A 13,369-nucleotide genomic window follows, 5' to 3' on the forward strand; every position below is an offset into this window, starting at 1 on the left:
TGATTAAATTCACTGGGCCGTTGACAAAAGAAGGATATGAAAGTCAGAGGGGGACTCGGGTATAAAGAGGGTTTCTGTGGGGAAGAGGGAGTGATAAGAGAAGATAACCATGGCATGGAAATGCCTCAAGTTCATTCTGTATGTTTGAAACTATCAGAGAATAACACACACACAGACACACTGGGGAGATGGCTCTGTGGATAAAGTGCTTGCCACGTGTGCGTGAGGACCCCAATTTAAATCTGAACTCGGTAGTCAGGTCTAGAACCCCCACACTCCTGTGGTAAGATGGCAAGGACAGGAGACTCCCCCGAAGCCCACAAGCCTTCCCTTCTGATGCACACAGCACGTAACCCGTCTAGAACAAAATGGAAGCACGAACTGGTCCCTGAGGTTTTTCTCTGACTTCTCATATTTACACAAATGTGCATACATATCATACACAATCCACATAGCTTAAGACAACAGATAATGACCTAATTTTGATGTGAAATTTTGTCTTCCTTTATTTTCCATTTTAATTTCTTTACAGAATGAGTGAAACGTATTGATTCCTATAGGAGAGGGAGCCATTTTCCTAAAGGGCACATAAAAAGAGGAGGGACAATAAGTGGAACTGAGATATTTTTCCGAGGGAGGGGCTGGAAGGCAGCTGCTGCAGCAGTGGGAAGTCAGTGACATACATGCCTACACTTGGCTTGGTTGTAGACCTCAAAGTAAGCATGCTTGCAGGGGAGAGCTGGGGTTTCCCGGGTGACGTCCAGTGTGTGCCAGTGCTGCTCTTCTGAGGAGAGCCTCGGAAACCTAGTAAGGTTAGCTCTGATGTTTATCTGGTACTTTCATGATTTAACCCTGGAAGTCCAGTGCCTAGGAAAGTCCATGTCTCAAGCCGTGCTTCTTCCGTAGAACAGTCTTTTATCCTTTACCTTGATACTGATTGTGAACAGATTCCTAATCTCGGTACTTCTGGAAACTGTTGTTCATGTTTTCTTGTCATCTTTTGATATCATTAGGAAAAGTCACTTTTTATCAAATATTAATATTTGTCACCTGTTAATATAGCTAATTTGATGAAATAGAATTCTGAATTTCTGTGGATTCTGACTTCCTAGTCTTTGCCTTTATACTTTCTGCTATTTTAAACAAGGTTTATGGGAGTATCCTAAACATATTTACAGATTGTAAGGAATCATTTTATCTTCATCTTTAGGTTCAATTTTGCTTGAACTTGATATGAACATAAATATATATGATAAGGTGTCAAGATTTTGAATTGCCATAAAGATTCTAGGTTCTATGTATCAGTTTTCATTCGTTGGAAAATTGAAGTTGGATTGCGAAGCAGTTGAGCCTATAAAGACATCCGAGACAAGCTGTCATTTTCCACCTTCCAGCCCCACTAGCTTGGCATGTGCTCAGTCACTTGCTACACAAGAATCCTGCTCTCTCGAGCTTGTGTATGCTGTGGGAGATCTAGTCGAGGACAGCTGATATTTTTGGAGTTGTGATAATGAAGGGTACCCTTTGCTGTATACAATTTTTGTCTTCAACTTTATTGCTAGTATATAAATTTGATTGATTGATTTATTTTACTTAGATATATTGACATTGCTAAATTCACTGAACAATTCTAATGACTTCTTTATTCTTTAGGCCTATTTTGTGTGTGTGATGGTTTTATTTATTCTTTTTGGAGACAAGGTCTTATTTTAGACTGTCTTCGAACTCAAAAGTTCTCCTGCCTCAGCCTTTTAAGGGCTAGAATTACAGGCATGTTCTACAATGCCCAATTTGTGAGTGTTGTTAGGTCCACAATCATGTTTGGAAATAGTATGTCCTTATTCTTAAGGATCCTTTCCCTTTCGTTATTGTGCCGCTTCTAAGAGGTCAGGGTTAGGATTTCTAGGAATGTTGGGAGGCAAACTTGATGCCTCACAATTTTAAGGAGACATTTTTATTATCCTAACTCTTGGAATGATAGCTGCTATAGATTTTTATTACTTTTTTAAAAAATCTGATTCTGTAATGTTTCTTTTTGCCCTAGATTATTCATATTTTTTGTATACCTGTGTGATTGGTTGAGCATTGAATTTTATGTAAATTCCTTTTGTTGCTGAGCTACCCATATATTTCTTTTATTTATTTATTTATTTATTTATTTATTTATTTATTTATTTATTTATTTGCATTTCAAATGTTATCCCCTTTCCCTTCTGAAAACCCTCTCCCTCCCCCTGCTCAGCTACCCACCCACTCCTGCTTCCTGGCCCTGGCATTCCCCCACCCTGGGGCATAGAACCTTCACAGGACCAAGGGCCTCTCCTCCCATTGATGACCGACTAGGCCATCCTCTGCTACATATGCAGCTGGAACCATGAGTCCCACCATGTACTCTTTGGTGTTTAGTCTCAGGGAGCACTGGGGCACTGGTTAGTTCACACTTTTGTTCCTCCTGGGGAGCTGCAAACCCTTAGCAACGTGCACTGAATTTTCAGATGTTTAGCAGACAGCAGTTAGGGGTGAATCATATTTGGATGTAATTAATTAGGTCTTTTATCCGTTAATATTTTTTACTTATTAAAAACCAGAACTACTTAAGTCTAGAATGGTCTCTAGTGAAACTTTTAAAACTATTTAGGAAAGTTAGTGTCTTGCATTTTGTAAACCTGACTCCTTCCTTCTGCCACTGTTTAATAAGTTATGTTATTTTCAGAGTAAAAATGAAGCATAGTTTATACAACATTGCTATTGCTTAAGCTTACTTGTTTATGTGAGGTTTAGTTTGTTTTGAGGTGAGGTCTTGCTTTACTGCCCAAGCTGGTTTCAGATTCCCTGGTTCAAGCGATTCTTTCCTACCTCTGAGACTACAGATGGATGCCACCACATCTGTTCTTAATTATTATTATCATCAGATGTTAATTTTTAATGATTACAAAATTTCAGAAACTAAAGTGCGTCAAGAGCCAGAGCTTCCAGAAAGGCCCAAGCCGTGGCAGTCTGCCAGAAAGCCGGAGTGTGTGCTCCAGAACCCTGCTGCCTTTGCACCCCTGCGGCACGTTCCAGATGTCACCCCGAAGGCTGACAAAGCGGTGATGTTCTGTTCACTTAAACTACTTTACTGTCTTTAGGAACATGTGTCTCAGGTTTGATGTGCATGTTGGGTATTTTGTTTTGAAGTGTTGAGGCAATGAGAGATTAGTGCGATGGTTGATTTACAAGATTTCTTTTTTCTTTTTTTTCCCCCAGAATACTGTGATCAGTAGCACCTGTAGGATGCTAAGAGCACATGTCAGGATAAATTCTGTTTTCATCAGTACTTATAGACTGTCGTAGTTTGGGGGTTTTTTGTCTTTTTTGTTTTATGTGTGGGTATGTGCCTGTGAATGCAGGGGCCTATGGAGGCAGAGGCGTTGGGCTTCTAGAGCTAGGGTTACAGTGGTTGAGAGCTGCCCAGTATGGAGGATGGGCTTCAAAGACAAGTCACCTGCAAGAGTAATGCAGTTTCTTTCTCTAGCCCTACGATAGATTTATAGTTTAGAGAACCGAATACATATATCCATAAAAATAATTTGGAAAGGAATATTATTCACAGTAGAATGTTTGTAACTGTGGCAAAAGTAATATCTGTATTATGTGGTAAATCTTTATAATGAAGTATTACTAATAAAGAAATTCTGGTACACACTCCAACCTAAATAAACCTTAAAATTGTTAAGTATAACAACTGCATCACACAGCCGGTCAGTGGTGGCACACACCTTTAATCCCAGTACTTGGGAGGCAAAGGCAGGTGGATTTCTGAGTTCAAGACCAGCCTGGACTATGGAGTGAGTTCCAGGACAGCCAGGGCTACACAGAGAAACCCTGTCTCAACCAAAAAAAAAAAAAAAAAACCACCAAAAACCATATCATAGGAGGCCATTGGTTCTATGAGCTAATGTGAAATGTTCCAAATAGACAAAACCATAGAAATAGAAGTTATGTTTATAGTTGGTGGAAATAGGTTATATAAGAAACAAGGAACAAGACAGGCGTGGTGGTGTACTCCTTTAATCCCAGCACTTGGAAGGTAGAGGCAGGTGGATTTCTGAGTTCGAGGCCAGCCTGGTCTACAGAGTGAGTTCCAGAACAGCCAGGACTACACAGAGAAACCCTGTCTCAAAAACCAAAAAAAAAACCAAAAAAAAACAAAACCAAAGAAACAAGGAACAAGTTACTGGTATGAGTTTTTTTTTTTTTTTTTTTTTTTTTTTTTTTTTTTTTTTATTTTTTTTTTTTTTTTTTTTTTTTTTTTTTTTTTTTTTTTTTTTTTTTTTTTGCTTGGTGAATAAAAATATTCTAAATTCAGTAAATAAACTGAAAACTTGAAAAGTATCCTTCGAAACATCAAGGAAGGAGAGCCAGTTTCTTGTGGCCCTGCTGACTGAGCAGCCTTCTTAAAGGACATTCATTTTTGTCACACGCCTTACTTTATAGCTGTGAGTTCCCCATTTCTGTGTTAGGCTGCTTCTTCCTCACTTCTTACAAAGTCCTCCTCTTGGGTCTCTGCCTTCTCAGTGCCATCATGCTCTTACTGCTGTCATGTGAAAATCCTGGTGACTTCAATTGTTCCTTAAAAAATACTCTGGGCCAGACATAGTGGTGCACACCTTTAATCTTAGCACTTGGGAGGTGGAAGCAGGCAGATCAAACTCAGGTTCTCAAATGTATTTAACAAAACAAGATCCAGCATCTTCCTTGTATCAGAACTATTATGTGTTACATTTTTATAAAATGTTCAGGAGCTTTGCCATGTGCTATCTACAGTCTGGGGACAGTTTGAGTAGAGTATGTTAGCATTAAGTGTGGAATAAAAGAACAGTACAAAAATTTGACTAAAAGTTGGACTGGGGAAGAAAGCTTAGTAAAGTGCTGTACAAGCGTGAGGACCTGAGTCTGATAATGGCATCAGTGTAAAAAGCAGGGGTAGGGGCATGGGTTTGCAATCTTAACCAACACCAGAGGGGGAGAGACTGGCAGATCCGTAGGGCTCACTGATCTGCCAGCCCAACCTGGTATAATCTATGATGCTCAGGTCCAACATAGATAGAGACTGTGTACTGGCTAGTTTTGTGTCAGCTTGACACAGCTGGAGTTATCACAGAGAAAGGAGCTTCAGTTGGGGAAATGTCTCCATGAGATCCAGCTGTAAGGCATTTTTTCAATTAGTGATCAAGGGGGGAGGTCCCCTTGTGGGTGGTGCCATCTCTGGGCTGGTAGTCTTGGGTTCTATAAGAGAGCAGGCTGAGCAAACCAGTGGAAGCAAGACAGTAAAGAACATTCCTCCATGGCCTCTGCATCAGCTCCTGCTCCCTGACCTGCTTGAGTTCCAGTCCTGACTTCTTTCAGTGATGAACAGCAATGTGGAAGTATAAGCTGAATAAACCCTTTCCTCCCCAACCTGCTTCTTGGTCATGATGTTTGTGCAGGAATAGAAACCCTGACTAAGACAGACCATCTCAAAACACAATACCCTAAGTTGACCTCTGGGCTCTATCTGTACATGTGCACATGTGAATAGATACGGGTGTGGGTGTGCACATACACAAACACACTATGTTTTAGTCTGCTTTTGTGGTGCTTTAAATATGCTTGGCTCTTGTTACTCTTAAGAGGTGTGGCCTGGTTGGTGTGGGTGTGGCTTTATTGGAAGAAGTGCGTCACTGTTAGGGTGGGCTTTTAGGTCCTTTGGCTGCCTGCAGAAGGTCATCTCCTTGCTGGTTTCGGATCAAGATATAGAACTATTGACTCCCCCAGCACCAAGTCTGCCTGCATGATGCCACGCTTCCCACCATGATGATAATGGGCTCAACCTCTGAAACTGTAATGCATCCCCAACTAAATGTTCTTTATAAAAGTCATGGTGCCTCTTCATAGCAATGGAAACCCAAACTAGGACAGCTTTGCTTTTCATATTTTTATTATTTCAAAGGTTGTATTTGTTAAACTGTTAATGTTTAGTTCTCTAAGTCATGGAATTTAAAATTTTCTTTTAGCAGAAGTGTACCAGTGTTGAGTAACTTGCCTTTTCTGTTTCAAAGCAGTCACCACCAATATCATTTCCTAAATGGCTTGATCCAAAGTCTGTCTGTGAGACACCCAGTAGCAGTTCCTTGGATGGCTACATGAAATGGTAATTATTGTATTTCATGATAAATAGAAATGAGATAAGCTTTCAAACCAAACTGTATTGGGTTGAACCCGCTATCCTATTTAGAGTCTTGGAAATTACTTTCTTTCTCAGTATCAGTTTTTGGCATCTGTAAAGTACAAAGGGGAAAGCAAATTATGATTACATATATGATATCTTCATGTGTAATTATTCTGTTTTTAAGACCTGTTGTGAAAGTACTCTGTCATATTATATACTCTTATAGCTTAGAAATCTAAGTATGCAGTCTATCTCTTTTGCTTGTTAACATGTGTGCTTCTCTGATTGAGAAACATTTTAAAGGAAATTTAGCATTCTTAGAATGGAACAGGATAGATAGATATTTCCATGTATGAAGTGGTAATTGGAAAGGGCTGGCCTCTGAGTAAGATCAGATGTATAACTCACATAGTTTGGAAAGTATTCAAAGATACAGCAATAAGGACAGGAATAAGAGGTGTGTGAAGAAAGTGGATGATCAGTGCTGATAAAAAGGAAACAAAAGATATTGCAAAAGAAAATGAGTGATGTTTCAAAGAAAAGAATACAAAACAACGTTCAGCCGTTGGCTATATTTTTAATGTTTTAAGGATAACATAACTCCATGGTGCCTTTGGCTTTTTATTTTCAGAATGTCATTTTTTACCCTAATTAAAACTATCCTATTTATAACCAGTGTAACTATTTAATGCAATGTTATTATTTCATCATCTTATTGCATGTAGTTATTTCAAAGAATGATTGCTAGCTAAATTAATAATGCATTTCTTAAGATATTTATGTGTGTGTTCTGTATACTCAGTTATATATGCAAATGCATGTGCCTGCAGGCCAGAGGGGTCTGCCACTCTCCACCTGATTCCCTTCAGAGAATCTCTCATAGAATCTGGAGCTAGACTTGGCAGGTAGCAAACCTTAGCAGTGCTACAGGCCTGCACATAGCCGTGCCTATGCTTTACATGGGTGCTGGGTATTCTGACTTCCAGTCTTTGTGCTTGCACAATAGGTGCTCTTACCCACACAGCCATCTTTTTAGCCTCAGATTATTTACTGATAGTATTTTTAAAGTTTTTGTTGTTGATATTGTTGTTTTGTTTTTGTTTTTGTTTTTTGCCAACTACTGCTAACAGTGTTGAAGATACATTAACAGTCAAAGGAAAGAAAGTATGAATGTGTGCTGGACAGACACAAACTGGAAGACCAAACTCCTCTGCTGACATGATTGGCTCTTAGTTGTTTCTCGCAGACTGCCATAGAACATTATTGTTTAAAAACAATTCTAAAAATCTGTGTTCAGTTATAAGCTGACCTTTGTTTTGGCCAAACTGTTATAAAATACTCTTTACTCCATAATTTCATCTTATTTTATTAACAAGGATTTCTTGTTTGGAGATAAAAAAATTGATTTCACAACAATTTTTCCCCAAATTAACCACCTCGTCTTGATACACATAAATATCAGCTCTTAAAAATTAATGTGGGAGTCTTAGGTTTTGTGATCTTTTTATAGTGCGTGAAGACTTACATTTTTCCCTTAATTCTTAAATATGTTATACTAAAGAAAATGAAAATCTTTTCTAGTTTTAAGACTCCAGTTGTAAAGAATGACTTTCCACCCGCCTGTCCATCATCAACACCTTACAACCAGCTGGTCCGCCTCCAGCAGCAACAGCAGCAAGGACTCAGCACTCCTCTTCAAAACTTACAGGTCCGATGCCTGTGCTTTGTGTGCCATAGTTACGGTGCAGTCCGTTTCATAGATTTTGCTTTCACAGTATCGAGTCGTCAGGGAAGGTCTTCAGCACCTGTCCCTCGGGGACGCTTTTGACATCTTGATAAGGGCGTTTCTTCCATGTGCTCTCAGTGAGTAGGCTCAAGCGTCCAGTTTGAATAGTTTTGAACACAGTGTGAACATGGGTCTGTCTGGTGGGCAGACCTCATCGACATGATTCCTGGCTTCACTCTCACCAGCTGTGTGATCTTTGGCAAGTTATAAGAACTCTTTGTACCCATTTCATCATGCTTAAAATGGAGAAATAATACTACCTACTGCTAGAAACCTTGTGAAGGTTATGATATTGATATATATACTCTTGAAGCAGAGCATGGCCTGACATTTAAAAGTTGATAAATGTTAACTGCTGTTGTTATTTAAATGAAATAACAAAACAATGATCACCTGTTAAGACCAGGTGATTAAAAATAATTGACAGAAAGTGGGAAGAATAGTCACATAACCTGGGAGGGAGGAACTGGGGCGGGGGGGGGGGTGTTACTGTGAAATGGTATAGAGTTTCAGTATTTGATGGCAAAACATACTGAAGATGGTCCATGGTGATGTTTCCACGGTGACCTGTACTTAAAAATGGTTAAAAAAGCAAAGTTTGGCTTATGTATATTTTGCCATTATATAAAAAGATGAGCAAAAGATTACCTGACAATAGCTTATGTGATGCTAGCTATAGAAAAATTTGATAGTGTCTGCAGCCTGGGAATTATATAAGAAGTTACAAAGTGAAAGGAAAAAGCCTCGCATGGTAGCACACAGCCCTTGGGAGACAGAGGCAGGAAGATTCCTGTGAGTTTGAGGCCAGCCTGGTTTTCATAGTGGGTTCCGGAGCATCCAGAATTAAGTAGAAAGACCCTTTCTCCAAAGGGAGAGAGTAATGTTGATTCAAGATCCGTTTATTGGCCTTTTAGTGCTAATAGGTCCTGTTCTGGTTAAAATCTAGAAGTCAATACAGAAGTCACTGGAAAGGGAACTTGAAAATGCTCTGGAGGAAGCCACTGTCAGGAGAGACATCAGAAGCAGTCGGGTTTGGCCTCGGGCTGGGGAGGGGACGGTGCTCAAGGCTTCCCTGGGCTTTTGGAAGCTCTGTGTGGGATAGAGAAGCTGAGTAAAATGACCTAATCAATTAGTAGTTTGGAAGGCCCTAATGAGGAGGTGGATGGGGTGAGGGGTCTCATGGAGGGAGCTAATGTCACACTGGTATTGAAGTAGAATTTGCTGGTATTCTGAAAAGTGTTCACAGCAGGGGTAAGGATGTCAAAGGGATTATTCCCCAAGAAATGCTGTTTAAGGAAGAACAAAGAGAACACGTGGGAGACAACTCAGACTTAAGTCTTAAGAATAAGGACATTAGAATCCATCTGTCTGTTTCTATAGAAGATTACATGAAAGATTCTATCATTTTGGATTCAAAACATGACTTAGCTTTTCTATCTGAAAATAAGGCCTTTTAGCACACCATTTCTTTTAAAGTCTATAAACACAGGCAAGACTATCCAGTTATAAGAAGGAAGAAAAAGGACAACTGATACTCACCAGTTGATAGATTGATGGGGACGGTGAACTTCTCTGAGGGCAGAAGGGAAGGACAGGCGTTGATGAAATGTGCATTGTCTAATTGACCAGAGCTCGCTGTGTCTTGGCACAGTGCTCTTATGTAATGTTAAATAGGGGGGTGTGGGGGGGGTAAATAAATGATTGTGAATGTGGATGTGGAAGTAAAGAGATGCAAGGAAGAGAGAAAGAAAGATGAAATGGGTGTAACTCATGAGTTTGTCCATTGAATAGTAAGTGACATTCTTAAATTTTCTACTCAGATTAAGTAAAAATCAGTTAAACAGGAGACCTTTTAGAAGTTTGTCTCTGAATTTAGTTAACATATTTCTCTTACTCCTCATTTATGTTTTGTTGTTGTTGTTGTTTTTTATTGTTTGTTTTGTTTTTGGGTTTTTTTTTTGAGAATCTTTTGTAGCCCAGCTGGCCAAAATTGGGAGCGTTTCACTATACCTAATGTAAACTAGTTTGTTAGACATGGTCTTTGAACTTATATTTACATGTCTTAATTGTCTAGATTTCAGGATCTTCATCAATAAATGAATGCATTTCAGTTAACGGAAGAATTTATTCCATATTAAAGCAGATAGGCAGTGGAGGTTCAAGTAAGGTAAGTATCAAATGAATAGATATCCTGCCTTTTAGAGTAGGGGGGCTCTTTTATCTTCTAGAAGCCCATGTTGCCCTGGAGCCAGAAAAGCTGCCTCATATCCTCCCCTCCTTCCCCTAAAATAACTTAACTTCTGTAGACCAACCACTGGCTCTCAGCCTCATGCCCTCCTCCTGTGTCCTCTGCTTTCAGATCCCTTCTGGGTCACATTAACATGGTGGCAGTGCCTTAGTAACCACTGTATTGTCACAGAGAGACTGAGAGAGTGAACTGAGGGACACAGCATGATCTGCTGGTCATGATCTGCTGAGGGTCGGTCAGTCAGTAAGACTGTGTTCTAGTAACATGAACTTATGGAATTAGATTATTTTCTAAATTTTTTGAGTGATTAGTTTTAAATGTATGTTTATTTTTTAGTGTGCATGATGTCTTCCTTTTCCCTACAGATTTATTTCATTTTTCTCTGTAGCTGAATGAAATCACATTATAGATACATATTTTTCATTATCCATTCATCTGTTGAGGAACATTTAGGCTGGTTTCATTTCTTGTTGTGAATAGAACGGCAATAAATGTGGATGTCCAAGTGTCTGTATTGTAGTATGAGTCCTACGAATGATATAGCTGGGCCATCTTAAGAAAGCTCCATTCTGACTTTCATAATGGCCGTACCAGTTTACAGCAGCAGTGAATAAGGGTTCGTCTTTCACCACATCCTCATCAGCTGTTGTTGACCAATTTTTTTGATAATATCTATTCTGACTGGATTGAGGTAGTTTATGTATTTCCTGGGGCTTTGATCACACATAAAAATAGCCTCTGGCCATTTGTATTTCTTTGCAATTTTTTTCTTTATTTTTTTATTTTGTACATAATGAGCTTTTGCCTGTCTGTCTGCCTCTGCCAGCCAAGTGTAGGCCAGCAGAGGCGGTTAGAGCTCTGAGTTACAGACAGTTGTTAAGCACCACGTGGGTGCTAGGAATTGACCCTGTGTCCTCTGAAAGAGTAGTCAGTGTTCTAGGCTGAGCCCTGCAGCCCTCTTTCTTCTTTTGAGAACTGTCTATTTCATTAGCCTGTTTGTCGATTAGAAGTTGTGTCTTATTTTATTTTGCATTTTTCTATACTTGTGACTATGAGTGCCCTCTTTGAAGTATAGGTAGCTAAGATTTTCCTCTCATTCTGTTGTCTGTTTATAGTTTCTTTTGCTTCTCAGGACCTTTTAATTTCATGTAATCCCATGTGTTGATCTGTGGGGCTATTTCCTATGCTTTGGCTCAGAAGGTGCTTGCCTATACCTCTATCTTAAAGTATATTCCCTTTTTTTCCCTCTGGCAAATTCAGTGTTTTAAGTTTTAAACGAAGGTCTTTGTTCTACATTGAATTGACTTGTACAGGATGAAAGAGAGGCTCGCCCGACGCTGGCAGTTAGGTGGGTTGTCCTTTCTTTGCACTGCATGCTTTGGAGATCCTTGTCAGATCTACATAGCACTGGAGTTGTTGGTTTGTTTCTCCGTCTTCTATTCTGTTCCTTTGGTCTGTCTGGTTTTATGTCAGTATCTGACTGTCTTCATCATTATTTCCTTCTAGTCAATTTGCCTACAGTTTGACTAATGTAAACTCAAATATTGTAATACCTCCAAAGGTATTCTTTTTTCCTTAGGATTGCTTTGTTATTCCATATGAATTCCTATGGGTTTTGTTTCTTTGTTTGGTTTATTTTGTTTTCCTTGTACTGTGAAGAATGTCCTTGGAATTTTGATGCATATCTTAAATCTGTAAACTAATTTTGGTGGTATGGCCATTTTCATGAAACTAACCTTGACTGTATGACATGTTGTGGAACATTCTCTATACCTCTTCTATTTGGATATCTACTTCTTTCTCCAGCTTTGGGACATTTTCTGCTATAATTTTATTTGTACATTTTCCAGTTTAGCATATATCTTTTTTTTTTTTTTCTATTCTATGAATTCTTGGGTTTGGCTTCTTGAATGTATCCCAGAATTTTTGGGAGTATTGCCTGTGTTCATTAAATGTATTTTCTTTATGTATGTCGAGTATATTGTGGTCTTAGCTTTGTCTTCCATCCCTAAAATTTGTTCTTCTGCCTAGTCTTGTTTAGTAATGATGCTTTTTGGCATACTTTTTAGTTTGATTGACCATTCATTCCCATCATTTATTTGGTTTCTTTTCAGCACATGTTAGTTTTTTTCTTCCCTGTTTTTTACTTTCTCCTCCAATTTACCATTTTGTTCACTTTGGAGATTGTCTTATTGGGGTCTTGGATTGAGTTCCTTAGTCCTGCATATGTTTGTTTGAGTCCTTTATCTGTTCATTCATTTTAAAAGTAGGGCTATGACTTGTTTTTCTTCTGGGACTGCTTGGAGCCCTGAGCTCAGTTCTTATCCCTTGACTGAGGAGGAAAGCATTGTGAGAGCTGTCTCCGAACCACACTTCTCACCCCACTCCAGTCACTTCTGCCTGTGTTGCTAACCCACAGCTACCCTCCAAGCTGTTCAGGTTTCCAGAGTTTTGTTAAATGTGGTTCTGTGCTTTGACTTTTTGTTTCTTAGTAGATAACTGGTTTGTTTTACTGTAGTTCTCATTGATGACCACACACAGACACATGCACACTTGCTTTATTCTTTCACACTCAGACTTTCTCCATCTTCCTGGTGTCCCTGAACCTTAGGTACACTGCCTTAGAACTCAGGATTTGACCTCTAACTCAAGCCTTCCTGTGCTGTGTTCTTCCAGTGTTGTGGAGTAAATGCTGTTAAATGGTTAAAGTTTCTGAACTTGTATTTCCAGTTCAACCCTCTGGTTTCCAGACCAACTTTCCAAACTTGACTGCTCAACATCTCTTCTTGGTTACCAGGTGTTTAAGGCAGAATGTGTAAACACATGCTTCCTAGTCTCCAGTTGCAGTGCATAGCAACTTCATTCTTACAATTACTTGGCTATAAACCTATTGACTGCTTATTCTCATACATACATTTAGGCAGTCAACAAAACTTGCTGTTAATACCTTTTGAGCCATTTCAAAATCCATTTTTTTTTATTAATGTCACTTTATCTGAAGCAGCTATTATCTTACCTGGTTTATTATAATAAATAATAAGCTCACTCAGCCATTCTACTTCTAGTTTGTATCTTTTTCTCCCTCCCCTCTCCTCCCCTCCCCTCCCCTCACCTCCCCTCCCCTCCCCTCCCCTCCCCTCCCCTC

The 13,369-nt window shown here is 39.2% G+C and overlaps 1 protein-coding gene across 2 annotated transcripts in view; it reads left to right on the forward strand.

The window, feature by feature from the left end:
* Positions 1-13,369, forward strand: part of Ttk (TTK protein kinase) — a 38,565-nt gene that overhangs the window by 11,577 nt on the left and 13,619 nt on the right. For both annotated transcript variants that reach the window (XM_021206667.1, XM_021206666.1), the window contains exons 11-14: positions 2,944-3,089; positions 6,084-6,172; positions 7,772-7,898; positions 10,051-10,143. In XM_021206667.1, the coding sequence (XP_021062326.1) occupies positions 2,944-3,089; positions 6,084-6,172; positions 7,772-7,898; positions 10,051-10,143 (455 nt within the window). The remainder of the gene's footprint in view (positions 1-2,943; positions 3,090-6,083; positions 6,173-7,771; positions 7,899-10,050; positions 10,144-13,369) is intronic.

This window comes from Mus pahari, chromosome 10 (assembly GCF_900095145.1).
Source record: "Mus pahari chromosome 10, PAHARI_EIJ_v1.1, whole genome shotgun sequence".
Taxonomy (NCBI): domain Eukaryota; kingdom Metazoa; phylum Chordata; class Mammalia; order Rodentia; family Muridae; genus Mus; species Mus pahari.